This window comes from Pangasianodon hypophthalmus, chromosome 8, assembly GCF_027358585.1.
Source record: "Pangasianodon hypophthalmus isolate fPanHyp1 chromosome 8, fPanHyp1.pri, whole genome shotgun sequence".
NCBI lineage: Eukaryota > Metazoa > Chordata > Actinopteri > Siluriformes > Pangasiidae > Pangasianodon > Pangasianodon hypophthalmus.
The window spans coordinates 29,649,933-29,669,670 of NC_069717.1; the positions used below are offsets into that span (position 1 = coordinate 29,649,933).

At 40.6% G+C, this 19,738-nt stretch overlaps 2 protein-coding genes across 3 annotated transcripts; both read right to left on the reverse strand.

Moving 5' to 3' along the window:
• Positions 1–135: 135 nt before the first annotated feature.
• On the reverse strand, positions 136–4,765 carry c8h12orf43 (chromosome 8 C12orf43 homolog). Of its 2 annotated transcripts, none has more exons than XM_053235887.1 (6): positions 4,093–4,765; positions 3,869–3,896; positions 3,676–3,789; positions 3,144–3,223; positions 1,824–1,917; positions 136–1,410 (listed from the first exon to the last, which is right to left on the reverse strand). In XM_053235887.1, the coding sequence occupies exons 1-6, from the start codon at positions 4,193–4,195 to the stop codon at positions 1,104–1,106; spliced, it is 726 nt and encodes a 241-aa protein (XP_053091862.1). In that variant the 5' UTR covers positions 4,196–4,765; the 3' UTR covers positions 136–1,103. The 2 variants fall into 2 exon arrangements, with proteins under 2 accessions (XP_053091862.1, XP_053091863.1); XM_053235888.1 differs by having other exon boundaries at positions 3,676–3,774; positions 4,093–4,760.
• A 409-nt stretch (positions 4,766–5,174) lies between these two features.
• unc119.1 (unc-119 homolog 1) lies at positions 5,175–11,768 on the reverse strand. The gene is made up of 5 exons (XM_026945822.3): positions 11,306–11,768; positions 10,635–10,748; positions 10,390–10,498; positions 9,182–9,354; positions 5,175–9,056 (listed from the first exon to the last, which is right to left on the reverse strand). The coding sequence occupies exons 1-5, from the start codon at positions 11,529–11,531 to the stop codon at positions 8,944–8,946; spliced, it is 735 nt and encodes a 244-aa protein (XP_026801623.1). The 5' UTR covers positions 11,532–11,768; the 3' UTR covers positions 5,175–8,943.
• Positions 11,769–19,738: the final 7,970 nt, after the last annotated feature.

Here is a 19,738-nt window from a genome sequence, read left to right on the forward strand (position 1 = left end):
CGTCATGTGATGTTAGAAAGAGAAGAAGGAGTGAGAGAAAATGTTGAAATAAAGTTTCAAAAAAAGAGTGAGGGAGAAAAGCATGAAGAAAAATGAAAGTAAGGAAGCAGAAGATTTACAGAATAAGAAAGAGATAGATAAAAAAGGAAAGAAAGAGGAAGTAATGTAAAGAGCGACAGATGAAGAGCTGCTGATTGGTCGGCTCTGAGGTGCCGTGTGACATCATCAGGGGCAGTTGGAATTCAAACTGAGAGTCATTCAATCTGCATTCAAAGGACAATTTTCAAACTTTATAATTAAATATTTTTAAAATTATCAACTGTATCTAAAGCTCAAAAAGCAATAAGAGAATGATAAGTACGAGGAATAAGAGAAGTTGCGAGAAAAGTAATAATTCAGTATGACGGAAAATAAACCTCTAAAGAAGTGAAGAAAGGATGCAGGACGCGAACGCGCCTTCTGTTTCGTTACGTGTGTTTGGACGATATTTCTGACGTCATTCACTAAGATAATGTTCATATATCGTAACTCATCAGTCTCAGACACACCACTCACACTCGCACCACCACAGTGTGTGATAGCTATCGTACACCTTTCTGGCCGCAAGATTCAGAATCTTGAAGGCTGCAATCTGATTGGCTCTCCGGTTTTCAGCAGGAAAACAAACCTCTGAAACGCTGTGACACAATGAGCTTTTTTTGGAGCAAGACTGGAAAAGTTCACAGAATCCCATCTTTAAACGTTACTGATGATTAACGAGAAGTTTGCGTGTTTGCTGATGAGCTGGGAGAAAAGTTCTGTGATTGGTCCAACTGCCTCATTATGCGAAAGTAGGCGGTCCTTCGCTACATTGAGTGACGCAGCGTACAGGATTTAAGAGAAGTCAGGCTTGTGAGACTTGATAAATCACCGTAAACTGAGATTTAAAGAATAAAAATAAAAATAAATATTTAAAATAAAAAAATAATACTAAAACTTTAATCTGGAATCAGTGCAGTTTTCTTTTTTATATAACAAAACATTATTTATTAAAAAAAAAACATGAAACAAGAACAAACAGCAGTTAAACAATAAAGAACTGCTACAGTCACTCTTTCATTCTCTCACTCTTTCACTCCCTCGTTCACGTTCTTCTTTTTCTTCTTTTTCTTCAGTGTGTTTTTCTCTCTGCTCTGTTCCTGACTGACAGCTCCATCTCCCTGCTCTAACCACTCGTCTTCCTCTCTCTCTGTCACAACCTCCCTTTTCTTCTTCTTCTTCTTCTTCTTCGGTTCAGCACTCTCCTCATCCCTCGCTCCAGCGTCCGTCCTTTCGTTCTCTTGTCGTCTCTCTGTGAAGGAGGAAGGAAGCAGATCTGATACGGATACAGCTGCTTCCCTCAGCCTCGACTCCATCTCACTGTCACTGTCACTGAGAGAGAGAGAGAGAGAGAGAGAGAGAGAGAGAGAGAGAGAGATGGAGGGGCAGAGAGAGAGAGACACACAGAGAGAGACAAGCAGCCAGGACAAGACAGACAAAGAGCGAGACAGAGAGAGAGAGAGAGACAAAGAAAGAGAGAGAGAGAGACATGTACGGACAGAGAGACAAAGAGAGTCAGAAAGAGAGCGAGGGAAAGATGGGGCATAAGAGAGAGAGAGAGAGAGAGAGAGAGAGAGAAAGAAAAAGAGATGGGGGACAGAGAGAGATACGATATTTTGTGTGTGTAAGAGAGAGAGAGAGAAAGTGTCACTGTCAGTGGTTGCTATAGCAACAGTTAAGCGAGGAAATCTGAGGAGAAACACTCTCACAGTAAATATTCGTGTGTGTGTGTGTGTGTGTGTTACCTGGAGCTGGGTGCAGGTCTGCGTTTAGGGGGCGGGGCTTGCTTTGGCTCCTCCCTCCAGTTACCAGGAAGCGATGTGGAGAAAAGCCGAAAACCTCCAGAACGAAGAAATAAAAGATTAATCACCAGAGAACATTTAGACACACACACACACACACACACACACACACACACACACACACACACGCACGCACCCTGTAGAGCTAAAGTACACTGTAAAACAAAAGTGTCATTTATTTTAAAGAAATACACCACAAGCACACTTTTTAAGCAAAACATTTTAGATACACTTTTCAGAATTATAAAAGACGTACTTCGACAATTAACCCTATTCTGGTTGTCGCAGTTCCTCCGTAGTTAATGTGATGAACTACACCATGTGGTTACGCTGCTAGGGCTCCGGTATGAAAGTGAAGGAAACTGACTGCATAAAGCTGCTATAAATGGCCTTCAGACCAGACAGTTAAACATAATCACAGTCGTGGCCTAATGGATAGAGGCTCGGACTTGTGGGTTCTTGTGGGTTGTGGGTTCGAGTCTCAGGTCCTGCAGGGATTGTAGGTGGGGGAGTGAATGACCAGCGCTCTCTCCCACCCTCATTAACACCACTGAGGTGAGACACTTCAGCAAGGCACCGAACCCCCAACTGCTCCCCGGGCACCGCGGATAAAAAAAAAAAAAAAAAAAAACTGTTGCTGCCCACTGCTCCGGGTGTGTGTTCCACACTTGGCCACAATTCACTTCACTTCAAAACGGCTAAGAAAAGGGAACTAAGTGTTGAGAAAAGCTTTAGCATCATCTGTTTGCACAACGAAGGCCACAATATTCACCACATCAACAGAACTTCAAAAAAGTTATAAAATGACACCCTACAGCTGAACCCTATAGACCTGAACCCTATAGATCTATACCCTATAGACCTGAACCCTATAGATCTATACCCTATAGACCTGAACCCTATAGATCTAAACCCTATAGACCTGAACCCTACAGTAAACAAACTAAACACTAAAGCTCTGTAACTGTACTGATCTTTACTGAAGCTTATGGAATATTTTGAGGCTGCTGAATGTCACATCTTTATTCTCTCACGTCCTGTACTGAGATGATTAACAGAATAACGCAGTTCGGTTAAAAGACGATATTCAACAAAATTCAGCCTGATAAAAATCTCTAACCACACACTGCAGTGCATTATGGGTATTCTGTGGTGTGTGCACTACCTCTCCAGGTGCATTATGGGATTGAAACTGATACTGAAATATATATATATATATATGTATGTGTATGTGTGTGTGTGTGAAAAATGTTTTTAAATCACCATCATCAGCTTCATCCTGTGTGTTTTCGCACGGCACAGGTTTACAGTCAGGAGTCTCTCTGGAGACCTCACAGATCACACTGCAACACACACACACACACACACACACACACACGTTTAATCACAGTAATCACATCAAACATGGTATATGTGTCAGTCAAGTGTGTGTCTCTCTTTGTGTGTGTGTCCTTCTGAGAGCGAGAGAAAGTGTGTGAGTGAGTGAATATGTGTCTGAGTGTGTGTGTGTGTGTGTGAGTGAGTGAGGTAGAGTGTGAATGTGTTAGTGTGTGAGTGAGTTAGTGAGAGTGAGTGTGTCTGAGTGAGTGTGTGTGTGTCTGTGTGTGTGTATGTATGTGAGAGAGTGAGAGTGTGTGTGAGAGTGAGTGTGAGTGTGTGTGTGTGAGAGAGAGAGTGAGTGCGTCTGAGTGAGTGTGTGTGTGAGAGTGAGTGTGTGTGTGTGTGTGTATGTGTGTGAGTGTGTGTGTGTGTGAGAGTGAGAGTGAGTGTGTGTGTGTGTGTGTGTGTGTGTAACCTGTCCAGCATGGCTCCGAGCTTCTTGGCGACGTGAGAGCGGAACTCTGGTGTGGTCTTCAGCTGGTTGCCGTCGTGTTCGTGCTCAGACACTTTCAGTCTGTCGACATTGAAACTTTATTCATTTGTTTAAAATGTATTTAAATAAAAGGTTTAACTCCAGCAGCAGCAGCAGCAGTGTGTCTTCACTTTACCTCTTACTGTGTGTGTGTTTCTCTCCATCTGTACAGGAATAAACACCACATCATCATACTGATCACAACTTACACACACACACACACACACACACACACACACACACACACACACTCTCTCTCTCTCTCTCTCATAACATAAAGCTACAGTCCTCTCAAGTAATAACACTGAAGGTTTAGTGATTTAGTCCTGGATGCTGTGCATTAGTAATGGCACCCGGTACCTTCATGCATCTTGTGTGTTTCAGCTCCAAAACTCCACACCGCCTCTTTAATCCTGTCTGTGTTTTCATCCTCACTGCTGCTGCTGTCACGTGCACTCATCATTCATCCTCCGCGTGCGCGCGCTCTCTCTTAAAGCTCGTTAAATTTCGTTAAAAAATAAACAAAAACAAAATAAAGTTGACTAACTACCATGAATAAACTTTACAAGTCATGTTCCAGTACCTACATTAATCCATATACACCTCTGTTGTTAGCTCTCACTGCACTGAAGCCTGTGTCGCGGAATTTCCACGTCATTACGTCAGCGTACAACGTCATCCCGCAAACGCGGAAGTGAATTTTGCGGCATTTGCTGTTTTAGCCATTTTATATTTCTCTCTTAAGATATTTGTAGTACTTTATAATTAAATATGGATTTTTTTTCAACAGAGCTCGATTAAACGGAAATGACGACACCAGGCGTGTAGCTTCTTCGACTACAAATAAAGAATAACTTTTGCAATTTTACATATTTTTAAGATATAGATGTATTTAACGCGTTCCAGATCTAATCTAGAAATAATCGGGTTAAATAAAACGAATCTGAATTCGAATCATGGTTCAGTTCCATAAAAGTTTGTGCAGAACTTCCGGTAAAATGTAAACACGTTTCTTCTTCTTCTTCTTCTTCTTCTTCTCCTTTGCATTAATGAAGAACTGAAACTGTTACTGCCACCTAAAGGACAGATTTTAGAGCTGAGTTTCAATTAGTTATTGACTTCTGTGTAAAAATAAATAAATAAATACTATATATTAAATTTATAAAATATAACTGATGATATTTGTAAGAGAAACTAATCTAGACGCATAGAGTGAACATAAAAACAACACAAATTAGGTTTTCAATGCTCTTAATGTATTTAATAATCAGGCAGAAACGGACACATTCATTACAGCTGGACTGATAGATGGATGAATCGAGTGATGTAGTTTATTATTGAAATTCTAAACCAGAAAAAATGATAAATAAAAGCATTTAAATCTTAAATCAATCACATCATAATCATTTCCTCACAAGTGATAAATCATGACAGAAAATCACTTTTTAATGAAATGTTTTATTTTCTTCCATTTTTTTTTATAAACAACTAGAATTCACACAGAAGGAAACTGATGACAAACAAACTTCTACATTTGTCTCGTCTATAATACAATCTTTTCAAAACTATAATCAGAAGAAAAAAACGTTTCATTTCAGTCTCACAGAATTTCAGAAACAGTTTAGTGTTTTTTTTTGTTTTTTTTTTCAGATCCAGCTCACAATCTGATCTACTGTAAGGCATCAAACGGTCCGTAATCTCACGTCTAATCATCAACACGTGACCCTGAAAACGTCTCACACACCAGTCAGCAATAATCCCAGCGATTTTACTTTTAATAAACATGTCTGGAGTGTAGATTTCTGTTGGTTCATTATCTCTGCTGGGATTTTGGGGAGTTTTGTGATATTTTCAGTTCAGTCCTGATACAGGCTTCATCATCATCATCATCATCATCAATGCAAAATAAAATAAAATAAAATAAAAATAAGAAAGTATATAAAGCATGTTTCCAGTTGAACACATTGTACAGAAATCAGTAACAGAAACATAACCAGCTTTTCTACTGGACGAAACATGACTCGGCTTCTCATCGGGCGTCATGGCAACCAAACATCGGCGGGGTTTCTTTACAGACGACAAAAATACAAATAAAACACTTTAAAGTGGCTCCGTTTACGCCTCGTTCAGTAACGTGAGGATTAAAAACATTCAACACAACGTCAGGAAAAAAGGATTTAACAGCTCGCACGTGTGAAATCACGTGATTTACGATGACAAAGTTTATTTAGAGCTTTATTTTTTATATAATATATGAATTTATAATCATCTGTATAATCTCATTCAGACGCTGGAACTTTTACTAAACACACACTGATCATCAGGTACACAATATATCACAATATCCAATTATTATTATTATTATTATTATTATTATTATTATTGTTATTATTATTATTATGGACTGCACATATAGAAGGGAAATATATTTCAGAATATATTTTTAGAACGTATGTAAATATTCAGAACTTTCCCTTTAAAGTAAAAGAAAGAAAAGGAAAGATTATTTTTGGTCCCATATTGTGAAATTCACTGTAACACATCACCGCTACAGGAGAGGAGCAAAGGAACCAAAACACGATTTAATTAACTTAGGAACTGAATTATTCGTAATGCTTTCGAATAAAAAATATTTTCGTGGCCTGTTCAGAGCTCTGAGAAATTATAACGAAGTTTTAAGGACACTTTAATGAGATAACAATGAGATGTTTCCCATAAAACAAAACAAACAAACAAACAAAAAGAGCGAAATTAAAAATATCGCTCTTTATGGAAAACAAACTACATATCGAGAGCCAATCGTAACGCAGTGGGCGGGGCCAACACCTGATCTGAGATTCGTAAAGCTATGATTTTGGATCTGAAAATTATCAAGAGACTGATTCTAACAATTAATCATAATCAGTTTGCTATTTTTATATCGTGATTAGTGTCGATATTTAATTTTTCCATCACGATAATCCTGCGACGTTTATCTCTGTTTACAAAACCGTCTCGTGATTCGATTTGTTAAACCGTCTGTGTGTTTATCTGTTCAGTATTTTTAACCGTAAATGAAGCTCGTGTCCACAATAATAACAATATTCCGACTGTACGATACTGTGATAAATCGTCTGTGATGATCATCAGCGAGTTCCTGGCGAAAAAAAAAAAACTTAAATTTAAAAAGAGCGATTTGTGCGATATTACGAACGGAATAAAGTTTTTCTGTGTGTTTCAGCGAATCTCCTGCGTTAGACACAAACGAAACACTGCTGAGCGACGGATACAGGTGTGTGTGACGGTGAGGACACTCAGACACATCAGACACACATGGAGCTCTCGCACGCACACACACACACACACACGCGCACACACACACACACACACACACAGTCATTCAGACAGTAACACGCTCCTTACACACAGTGTTAATGACATTCTGACTGATGACTGATTTCAGGATTTCAATCACACCTCTGATTTTTTAAAAAAAAAACTTTTTCTCCTCATCACCGTGCAAGAAAACCAGATGAATGCAGAGCAGTTTCAATAAACACACACACACACACACACACACACACACACTAAACACTTCATTCAGTATCGAAGAGAAGGGGTGCCATTATTTATGACTCTCTTAAAATGTGTCGCAAGAGCACTGCATTTTTATTTCTTCATTTATAATTCAGTTCATCTTAAAGAACATTATTCAATTAATTAATTCATTTCTAGTCTGAACACAAGGTGGCGCCGTTTTTCACTTTATTTCTGAAGCAGCTTTTAAGAGCGGAAATAATAGCGCTTTTTTTGTTGTTGTTGTTAACACAGAAAATAATCAAAAAAAAAAAAAAAAAAAGATACAGAACTTTTTTTTAATTTAATTTTTTTTGCGTATTTTAAAATGTAAACGTTTCTCAACTTGAAATAATCACATAACTCTAGATACGCTGAAGAAAGAAAAAAAATAAAAAATTCAAGCGGAATCGTGTTTTGGTTCGTTTTCCCTCCAATAAGCCCCGCCTCCTCATGAACCAGATCCGCTCAGCTCCACCCCTTTTTCCTTATAAGGCAATTCCCCTGACATATGGAGTCTGAACAGAGGGAACGAGGCGGATAAAGAAAAGCAAAAGATAAAGACTCTTTAGTGTTTTCATCACAACTGTAATTCACCTTACCCACAGCAGAGGGCGCTGAACATCACACACCGCCGCTTTAATGTCGAGTAAACAAATCCTAACTGTAAACTAGCGTTTATGATGCGCGTTACAGACCGGAATCGTGTTTTGGAGCGTTAACGTTAATGTTTATCTTTAGGATTGAATGTTATTAATCTGTAAATAACGAAACAATGAAAATTCTTCGAAAGCGATACGTACGCAATTTACCAACGACTGCAATTTATATTCATTAAAGAACACCAGATTGTACTTTTTTTTATCCGTTTATAGTTACATTTAATGCTGTGAAACATTTTTGGAGCGAGTGAGTTCCTGTTCTCACTTACGTTATAGCAGCTATAAACATTCGTTCCCTCACCAGCGTCTTTAAAAAAAAACAAAAACAAAAAAGATTAAAGTTACAGCTTTACCTCTGACTGTTACAGAGCGCTGACACTGGAGACTCCTTCCATAAATGTTACATACACACATTTCTCCTTACAGAAAACTTCCCCATACCGATGATTACGTTTATTATCAGTGTAACGTCTGCTGTACGCGTCCCTGTGTTGCTATAGAAACCATAACGTACCAGAACGAGCGCATTAATATAAACCTGCACTACTGTCAGAGCTGCTGTTCTAGAGAATTAATCAACACCTTCTGGCTGAAAGTTAGTATTACGTCTGTATGTAGTATATTATAATCTCTCTGTATTCACTTTCTGGAACGTTGTAGAGTTTTTTGTTCACTTTTGGGGAAAAACACGACGTTTATAATCGACAGCTGGAACGAAACTTTGGGGGGAAAAAAATCCGAGCTGATCGAAAGGAACGAGTTTTATATCAGAATAACGACGGAGAGACGAAAGAGATCTTTTCTTCAGGAGAAGTCCATGAGGTGTGAGACGATGGCTGTGGTGAAGGGACGGAACTGTGACCTCACACACACACACACACACACACACACACACTCACACACACACACTCACACACACACACTCACACACACACTCACACACACACTCACACACACACACCCCCAGAGCGTGACCTGGTCCCGGTCAGCAGCATCATTGGCCCCCGTTGTAAGCGTAGTCTGCTTTGTTGTGCATGATCAGTTTGTTATCCACGAAGTAGAAGCTGTCTGAGCGAGTCTCGTACGGATGATCCACCATCTGACGGACTGAACACAGGAACACACCAACGCTTAGACACACGCTCGGCCGACCGCTTCTCCACACACTGTAACCATGACAACGCTTATTTAAAAAAAAAAATAATAATAAATTTTTTATTGTGATTACTCACTGAGCTCGTCCGGCAGCTGGGGGAACTCGTAGATGTGCTCGCACGTGTTGCGGCTGTTCGGTATGCAGAAGCCAAAGTCAAAATCGAAGTTCTTCAGCAGGCGCTCCTGAAAATAATGACGCTCGATCATCCGGAAATTATTCACGGGCCGATCTCCTACGGTGAACTCCACGCTTCACAGACAGAGAAGAGGAACCAGTGTTAGTAATGACTCCTTAGGAACAGAGCAGAAACGTGAGAAGAGCAGAAACGAGAGAAGAGCAGGAACGTGAGAAGAGCAGAAACGAGAGAAGAGCAGAAACGAGAGAAGAAGAGCAGAAACGAGAGAAGAAGAGCAGAAACGAGAGAAGAAGAGCAGAAACGTGAGAAGAGCAGAAACGAGAGAAGAGCAGAAACGAGAGAAGAAGAGCAGAAACGTGAGAAGAGCAGAAACGGGAGAAGAAGAGCAGAAACGTGAGAAGAGCAGAAACGTGAGAAGGGCAGAAACGTGAGAAGAAGAGCAGAAACGTGAGAAGAGCAGAAACGTGAGAAGGGCAGAAACGTGAGAAGGGCAGAAACGTGAGAAGGGCAGAAACGGGAGAAGAGCAGAAACATGAGAAGAGCAGAAATGTGAGAAGAGCAGAAACAGAAGAAGAGCAGAAACAGAAGAAGAACAAGAGCAGAAACAAGAGAAGAAGAAGAGCAGAAACGTGAGAAGAGCAGAAACGTGAGAAGGGCAGAAACGTGAGAAGAAGAGCAGAAACGTGAGAAGAGCAGAAACGTGAGAAGGGCAGAAACGTGAGAAGGGCAGAAACGTGAGAAGGGCAGAAACGGGAGAAGAGCAGAAACGTGAGAAGAGCAGAAATGTGAGAAGAGCAGAAACAGAAGAAGAGCAGAAACAGAAGAAGAACAAGAGCAGAAACAAGAGAAGAAGAAGAGCAGAAACGTGAGAAGAGCAGAAATGTGAGAAGAGCAGAAACAGAAGAAGAGCAGAAACAGAAGAAGAACAAGAGCAGAAACAAGAGAAGAAGAAGAGCAGAAACGTGAGAAGAGCAGAAATAGAAGAAGAGCAGGAACGGGAGTAGAGCAGGAACGGGAGTAGAGCAGGAACGGGAGTAGAGCAGGAACGAGAGAAAGGTAAAATGGTGAAACAGGAAAAGAGGAGAAGTGATACAGAAATGAAAAGAGAGGAACAGAACCAAGAGGAAAAAGAGTTTTGGTGAACTCACGTGGCTCCGACTGTGCGAAGTTTAAGAAACGCCGGTGTGAACTGATAGCGAACGAATCGGCCGGTACTCGTGTCTACATCGACGTTTTCTTCATCTTCATCATCAACATCTGAGAGAGAGACAGACAGAGGACACGTTTAAGCAAAAAAAAAAAGGAGAGAGAGAGAGAGACGGTATCTCACACACGATCACATGGTGATGTTTCTACAGGAATGAAGGAGTGACGTGAGGGAAAGCGAGCGGACCGCAGTGAGGAGGTTTGGCGATCTCGAACAGCACGGTGCCCGTCTCCAGGTCTCGGATCTTAAAGCGCGTGAAGTCGATGTTGTAGACGTTGTCCTCGGGTTTGCAGAGGTAGTCTGCACGGGACAAAAAATACAGAGTATTTCTAAGCACTAATACTGAACCAACGCCACAGTTCATTAATCATTAATCATTAATATAATAAACAGTACATTATCATTTTTTATATTAATGCACGTCTTATTTTAAAATAAATCTTCTCAGTTCAATAATAGCTTATTTGTAGATAATAGTAATAATAATAATTTTAATGAGTTCAATAATAGCTTAATTGTCAATAATAATAATAAGTTTTATTATTATTATTATTATTATTATTATCTGTGGTTTAGTTTGGAGTGATTTATAAATTAAAGACTATATAATAGTTATTATTTAATCCAGGCTTCAGAGGTATAAGAAAGCTTCAATTTAATCACAAATAAAGACCCTTAAAATAACAAACAAAACAACAAACAACAACAAAAATAAACACTAAACAAATAAAGAAAGAGAGAAGATACTACAAAGAATTTCGTCATAAACCCAAAGGTAATGTTTGTATAAGTGTACAAGTTGAAATGTATTATTAAAAATAAAGCATATAGAAGAGAAATGTGGTTAAGGTGTTTACCGCGCGTGACGGTGCGGAGCGCGAGCACTTCCTCCGGGGTGATGGCTCTGCCTGAAGCCCGCAGCTCGTCCTCGGTCACGGGCCGCCGCTCCGCCGCGCTCCGCCGAGATTTCAGCCTCTTCACCACCCCGCCGCCGCCGTGTTTCCGCTCTCTGGAGCTCGCCGCGGCCGGGTCGGGACCGTTCACCGCGGCTGTCGTCTCATTTCGGGAGCTCTGGCTGCTCATAATTCCGCTGTTTTTATTTTTTCTTTCCCTGCTTTCTCCACACAGCCAGCTAGCCACTAGCTACGTTGCTACAAAAAAAAAAAACCTCGATTTTTCTGTTCCCAACCGTATTCCGACAAACCCCGCCCTCCTACTCTGTCATTAGCTAGTACTTTACACGCATGAACTATTAGCCAATCGGAGAGCAGAAATCGTTGGCGCCGTTATCCAATCCCATGCGATGGAAGGCGGGACTTGTTGGAATACGGGTGGTATAAAGAAGACCCCCGCTGAAACTTAAGATGGCGTCCCGCGTCACTATGGAGAAGAACATACGCCGAAGGGAGCGGCTTGTGATTGGCCAGTCACGTTCGAACGTCGCCATGGATACCACTGTACTGCGTTCACTTCCTCATGTTCCTCGTTTGATCACAAATCTTGGTCAAGCCCCAAATTACTTCCTTCTCCTTACACAAGTGCAGTATATAATGGTGTAAATAATGGTTTACACGCCCTATGTAGTGCCCTAGCTGTCTATTTGAAATGCGTTTGGGATTCAGCCCTCGTAATGTCCCCGGAATTTGCTACACAATAGTAATAATGATATTTACACCTCACACAGAGCACTACATGTGTCCATGACTACAGATCACAAACATAAATTAAAGTTATGATTGAGCTGATAAACTTACGGGCTAAGTTTACAAAATTATAACCTTATAAACTTAAGGGCTAGGGGTTAAGGTTATAAACCTTAGGGGCTAGGGGTTAAGGTTATAAACTTAGGGGCTAGGGGTTAAGGTTATAAACTTAGGGGCTAGGGGTTAAGGTTATAAACTTAGGGGCTAGGGTTTAAGGTTATAAACTTAAGGGCTAGGGGTTAAGGTTATAAACTTAAGGGCTAGGGGTTAAGGTTATAAACTTAGAGGCTAGGGGTTAAGGTTATAAACTTAAGGGCTAGGGGTTAAGGTTATAAACTTAAGGGCTAGGGGTTAAGGTTATAAACTTAAGGGCTAGGGGTTAAGGTTATAAACTTAGAGGCTAGGGGTTAAGGTTATAAACTTAGGGGCTAGGGGTTAAGGTTATAAACTTAGGGGCTAGGGGTTAAGGTCATAAACTTAGGGGCTAGGGGTTAAGGTTATAAACTTAGGGGCTAGGGGTTAAGGTCATAAACTTAAGGGCTAGGGGTTAAGGTTATAAACTTAGAGGCTAGGGGTTAAGGTTATAAACTTAAGGGCTAGGGGTTAAGGTTATAAACTTAAGGGCTAGGGGTTAAGGTTATAAACTTAGAGGCTAGGGGTTAAGGTTATAAACTTAAGGGCTAGGGGTTAAGGTCATAAACTTAAGGGCTAGGGGTTAAGGTCATAAACTTAGGGGCTAGGGGTTAAGGTTATAAACTTAGGGGCTAGGGGTTAAGGTTATAAACTTAGGGGCTAGGGGTTAAGGTTATAAACTTAGGGGCTAGGGGTTAAGGTTATAAACTTAGAGGCTAGGGGTTAAGGTTATAAACTTAAGGGCTAGGGGTTAAGGTCATAAACTTAGGGGCTAGGGGTTAAGGTTATAAACTTAGAGGCTAGGGGTTAAGGTTATAAGCTTAAGGGCTAGGGGTTAAGGTCATAAACTTAAGGGCTAGGAGTTAAGGTTATAAACTTAGGAGCTAGGGGTTAAGGTTATAAACTTAGAGGCTAGGGGTTAAGGTTATAAACTTAGAGGCTAGGGGTTAAGGTTATAAACTTAGAGGCTAGGGGTTAAGGTCATAAACTTAAGGGCTAGGAGTTAAGGTTATAAACTTAAGGGCTAGGGGTTAAGGTTATAAACTTAGAGGCTAGGGGTTAAGGTTATAAACTTAAGGGCTAGGGGTTAAGGTTATAAGCTTAGGGGCTAGGGGTTAAGGTTATAAACTTAGGGGCTAGGGTTTAAGGTTATAAACTTAAGGGCTAGGGGTTAAGGTTATAAACTTAGGGGCTAGGGGTTAAGGTTATAAACTTAGGGGCTAGGGGTTAAGGTTATAAACTTAGGGGCTAGGGGTTAAGGTTATAAACTTAGGGGCTAGGGTTTAAGGTTATAAACTTAAGGGCTAGGGGTTAAGGTTATAAACTTAAGGGCTAGGGGTTAAGGTTATAAACTTAGAGGCTAGGGGTTAAGGTTATAAGCTTAAGGGCTAGGGGTTAAGGTCATAAACTTAAGGGCTAGGAGTTAAGGTTATAAACTTAGGAGCTAGGGGTTAAGGTTATAAACTTAGAGGCTAGGGGTTAAGGTTATAAACTTAGGGGCTAGGGGTTAAGGTTATAAACTTAGAGGCTAGGGGTTAAGGTTATAAACTTAGAGGCTAGGGGTTAAGGTCATAAACTTAAGGGCTAGGAGTTAAGGTTATAAACTTAAGGGCTAGGGGTTAAGGTTATAAACTTAGAGGCTAGGGGTTAAGGTCATAAACTTAAGGGCTAGGGGTTAAGGTTATAAGCTTAGGGGCTAGGGGTTAAGGTTATAAACTTAGGGGCTAGGGTTTAAGGTTATAAACTTAAGGGCTAGGGGTTAAGGTTATAAACTTAGGGGCTAGGGGTTAAGGTTATAAACTTAGGGGCTAGGGGTTAAGGTTATAAACTTAGGGGCTAGGGGTTAAGGTTATAAACTTAGGGGCTAGGGTTTAAGGTTATAAACTTAAGGGCTAGGGGTTAAGGTTATAAACTTAAGGGCTAGGGGTTAAGGTTATAAACTTAGGGGCTAGGGGTTAAGGTTATAAACTTAGGGGCTAGGGGTTAAGGTTATAAACTTAGGGGCTAGGGGTTAAGGTTATAAACTTAAGGGCTAGGGGTTAAGGTTATAAACTTAGAGGCTAGGGGTTAAGGTTATAAACTTAAGGGCTAGGGGTTAAGGTTATAAACCTTAGGGGCTAGGGGTTAAGGTTATAAACTTAGGGGCTAGGGGTTAAGATTATAAACTTAGGGGCTAGGGGTTAAGGTTATAAACTTAGGGGCTAGGGGTTAAGGTTATAAACTTAAGGGCTAGGGGTTAAGGTTATAAACTTAGAGGCTAGGGGTTAAGGTTATAAACTTAAGGGCTAGGGGTTAAGGTTATAAACCTTAGGGGCTAGGGGTTAAGGTTATAAACTTAGGGGCTAGGGGTTAAGGTTATAAACTTAAGGGCTAGGGGTTAAGGTTATAAACTTAGAGACTAGGGGTTAAGGTTATAAACTTAAGGGCTAGGGGTTAAGGTCATAAACTTAAGGGCTAGGAGTTAAGGTTATAAACTTAGGAGCTAGGGGTTAAGGTTATAAACTTAGAGGCTAGGGGTTAAGGTTATAAACTTAGGGGCTAGGGGTTAAGATTATAAACTTAGAGGCTAGGGGTTAAGGTTATAAACTTAGAGGCTAGGGGTTAAGGTCATAAACTTAAGGGCTAGGAGTTAAGGTTATAAACTTAAGGGCTAGGGGTTAAGGTTATAAACTTAGAGGCTAGGGGTTAAGGTTATAAACTTAGAGGCTAGGGGTTAAGGTTATAAACTTAGGGGCTAGGGGTTAAGGTTATAAACTTAGGGGCTAGGGGTTAAGGTTATAAACTTAGGGGCTAGGGGTTAAGGTTATAAACTTAAGGGCTAGGGGTTAAGGTTATAAACTTAGAGGCTAGGGGTTAAGGTTATAAACTTAAGGGCTAGGGGTTAAGTTTATAAACTTAGGGGCTAGGGGTTAAGGTTATAAACTTAGGGGCTAGGGGTTAAGGTTATAAACTTAAGGGCTAGGGGTTAAGGTTGTAAACTTAGAGGCTAGGGGTTAAGGTCATAAACTTAGGGGCTAGGGGTTAAGGTTATAAACTTAGGGGCCAGGGGTTAAGGTCATAAACTTAGGGGCTAGGGGTTAAGGTTATAAACTTAAGGGCTAGGGGTTAAGGTTATAAACTTAGAGGCTAGGGGTTAAGGGTTAAGGTTATAAACCTAGGGGTTAAGATTATAAACTTAGGGGCTAGGGGTTAAGGTTATAAACTTAGAGGCTAGGGGTTAAGGTTATAAACTTAGGGGCTAGGGGTTAAGGTCATAAACTTAGGGGCTAGGGGTTAAGGTTATAAACTTAAGGGCTAGGGGTTAAGGTCATAAACTTAGGGGCTAGGGGTTAAGGTTATAAACTTAAGGGCTAGGGGTTAAGGTTATAAACTTAGAGGCTAGGGGTTAAGGTTATAAACTTAAGGGCTAGGGGTTAAGTTTATAAACTTAGAGGCTAGGGGTTAAGGTTATAAACTTAAGGGCTAGGGGTTAAGGTTGTAAACTTAGAGGCTAGGGGTTAAGGTCATAAACTTAGGGGCTAGGGGTTAAGGGTTAAGGTTGTAAACCTAGGGGTTAAGATTATAAACTTAGGGGCTAGGGGTTAAGGTTATAAACTTAGAGGCTAGGGGTTAAGGTTATAAACTTAGGGGCTAGGGGTTAAGGTTATAAACTTAGGAGCTAGGAGTTAAGGTCATAAACTTAGGGGCTAGGGGTTAAGGTTATAAACTTAAGGGCTAGGGGTTAAGGTTATAAACTTAGAGGCTAGGGGTTAAGGGTTAAGGTTATAAACCTAGGGGTTAAGATTATAAACTTAGGGGCTAGGGGTTAAGGTTATAAACTTAGGGGCTAGTGGTTAAGGTTATAAACTTAGGGGCTAGGGGTTAAGGTCATAAACTTAAGGGCTAGGGGTTAAGGTTGTAAACTTAGGGGCTAGGGGTTAAGGTTATAAACTTAGAGGCTAGGGGTTAAGGTTGTAAACTTAGGGGCTAGGGGTTAAGGTTATAAACTAAGAGGCTAGGGGTTAAGGTTATAAACTTAGGGGCTAGGGGTTAAGGTTATAAACTTAGAGGCTAGGGGTTAAGGTTGTAAACTTAGGGGCTAGGGGTTAAGTTTATAAGCTTAGGGGCTAGGGGTTAAGGTTATAAACCTAGGGGCTAGGGGTTAAGGTTATAAACTTAGGGACTAGGGGTTAAGGTTATAAACTTAGAGGCTAGGGGTTAAGGTCATAAACTTAGGGGCTAGGGGTTAAGGTTATAAACTTAGGGGCTAGGGGTTAAGGTCATAAACTTAGGGGCTAGGGGTTAAGGTTATAAACTTAGGGGCTAGGGGTTAAGGTCATAAACTTAGGGGCTAGGGGTTAAGTTTATAAACTTAGGGGCTAGGGGTTAAGGTCATAAACTTAAGGGCTAGGGGGTTAAGGTTGTAAACCTAAGGGCTAGAGGGTTAAGGTTGTAAACTTAGAGGCTAGGAGTTAAGGTTGTAAACTTAGGGGCTAGGGGTTAAGTTTATAAACTTAGAGGCTAGGGGTTAAGGTTATAAACTTAAGGGCTAGGGGTTAAGGTTATAAACTTAGAGGCTAGGGGTTAAGGTTGTAAACTTAGGGGCTAGGGGTTAAGTTTATAAGCTTAGGGGCTAGGGGTTAAGGTTATAAAGTTAGGGGCTAGGGGTTAAGGTTATAAACTTAGGGACTAGGGGTTAAGGTCATAAACTTAGGGGATAGGGGTTAAGGTCATAAACTTAGGGGCTAGGGGTTAAGGTCATAAACTTAGGGGCTAGGGGTTAAGGTTATAAACTTAAGGGCTAGGGGTTAAGTTTATAAACTTAGAGGCTAGGGGTTAAGGTTATAAACTTAAGGGCTAGGGGTTAAGGTTATAAACTTAGAGGCTAGGGGTTAAGTTTATAAACTTAGAGGCTAGGGGTTAAGGTTATAAACTTAAGGGCTAGGGGTTAAGGTTATAAACTTAGAGGCTAGGGGTTAAGGTTGTAAACTTAGGGGCTAGGGGTTAAGTTTATAAGCTTAGGGGCTAGGGGTTAAGGTTATAAAGTTAGGGGATAGGGGTTAAGGTTATAAACTTAGGGACTATGGGTTAAGGTCATAAACTTAGGGGATAGGGGTTAAGGTCATAAACTTAGGGGCTAGGGGTTAAGGTCATAAACTTAGGGGCTAGGGGTTAAGGTTATAAACTTAGGGGCTAGGGGTTAAGGTTGTAAACTTAGGGGCTAGGGGTTAAGGTTATAAACTTAGGGGCTAGGGGTTAAGGTCATAAACTTAGGGGCTAGGGGTTAAGGTCATAAACTTAGGGGCTAGGGGTTAAGTTTATAAGCTTAGGGGCTAGGGGTTAAGGTTATAAACTTAGAGGCTAGGGGTTAAGGTTATAAGCTTAAGGGCTAGGGGTTAAGGTCATAAACTTAAGGGCTAGGAGTTAAGGTTATAAACTTAGGAGCTAGGGGTTAAGGTTATAAACTTAGAGGCTAGGGGTTAAGGTTATAAACTTAGAGGCTAGGGGTTAAGGTTATAAACTTAGAGGCTAGGGGTTAAGGTCATAAACTTAAGGGCTAGGAGTTAAGGTTATAAACTTAAGGGCTAGGGGTTAAGGTTATAAACTTAGAGGCTAGGGGTTAAGGTTATAAACTTAAGGGCTAGGGGTTAAGGTTATAAACTTAGGGGCTAGGGGTTAAGGTTATAAACTTAGGGGCTAGGGGTTAAGGTTATAAACTTAGGGGCTAGGGGTTAAGGTTATAAACTTAGGGGCTAGGGGTTAAGGTTATAAACTTAGGGGCTAGGGTTTAAGGTTATAAACTTAAGGGCTAGGGGTTAAGGTTATAAACTTAAGGGCTAGGGGTTAAGGTTATAAACTTAGAGGCTAGGGGTTAAGGTTATAAGCTTAAGGGCTAGGGGTTAAGGTCATAAACTTAAGGGCTAGGAGTTAAGGTTATAAACTTAGGAGCTAGGGGTTAAGGTTATAAACTTAGAGGCTAGGGGTTAAGGTTATAAACTTAGGGGCTAGGGGTTAAGGTTATAAACTTAGAGGCTAGGGGTTAAGGTTATAAACTTAGAGGCTAGGGGTTAAGGTCATAAACTTAAGGGCTAGGAGTTAAGGTTATAAACTTAAGGGCTAGGGGTTAAGGTTATAAACTTAGAGGCTAGGGGTTAAGGTCATAAACTTAAGGGCTAGGGGTTAAGGTTATAAGCTTAGGGGCTAGGGGTTAAGGTTATAAACTTAGGGGCTAGGGTTTAAGGTTATAAACTTAAGGGCTAGGGGTTAAGGTTATAAACTTAGGGGCTAGGGGTTAAGGTTATAAACTTAGGGGCTAGGGGTTAAGGTTATAAACTTAGGGGCTAGGGGTTAAGGTTATAAACTTAGGGGCTAGGGTTTAAGGTTATAAACTTAAGGGCTAGGGGTTAAGGTTATAAACTTAAGGGCTAGGGGTTAAGGTTATAAACTTAGGGGCTAGGGGTTAAGGTTATAAACTTAGGGGCTAGGGGTTAAGGTTATAAACTTAGGGGCTAGGGGTTAAGGTTATAAACTTAAGGGCTAGGGGTTAAGGTTATAAACTTAGAGGCTAGGGGTTAAGGTTATAAACTTAAGGGCTAGGGGTTAAGGTTATAAACCTTAGGGGCTAGGGGTTAAGGTTATAAACTTAGGGGCTAGGGGTTAAGATTATAAACTTAGGGGCTAGGGGTTAAGGTTATAAACTTAGGGGCTAGGGGTTAAGGTTATAAACTTAAGGGCTAGGGGTTAAGGTTATAAACTTAGAGGCTAGGGGTTAAGGTTATAAACTTAAGGGCTAGGGGTTAAGGTTATAAACCTTAGGGGCTAGGGGTTAAGGTTATAAACTTAGGGGCTAGGGGTTAAGGTTATAAACTTAAGGGCTAGGGGTTAAGGTTATAAACTTAGAGACTAGGGGTTAAGGTTATAAACTTAAGGGCTAGGGGTTAAGGTCATAAACTTAAGGGCTAGGAGTTAAGGTTATAAACTTAGGAGCTAGGGGTTAAGGTTATAAACTTAGAGGCTAGGGGTTAAGGTTATAAACTTAGGGGCTAGGGGTTAAGATTATAAACTTAGAGGCTAGGGGTTAAGGTTATAAACTTAGAGGCTAGGGGTTAAGGTCATAAACTTAAGGGCTAGGAGTTAAGGTTATAAACTTAAGGGCTAGGGGTTAAGGTTATAAACTTAGAGGCTAGGGGTTAAGGTTATAAACTTAGAGGCTAGGGGTTAAGGTTATAAACTTAGGGGCTAGGGGTTAAGGTTATAAACTTAGGGGCTAGGGGTTAAGGTTATAAACTTAGGGGCTAGGGGTTAAGGTTATAAACTTAAGGGCTAGGGGTTAAGGTTATAAACTTAGAGGCTAGGGGTTAAGGTTATAAACTTAAGGGCTAGGGGTTAAGTTTATAAACTTAGGGGCTAGGGGTTAAGGTTATAAACTTAGGGGCTAGGGGTTAAGGTTATAAACTTAAGGGCTAGGGGTTAAGG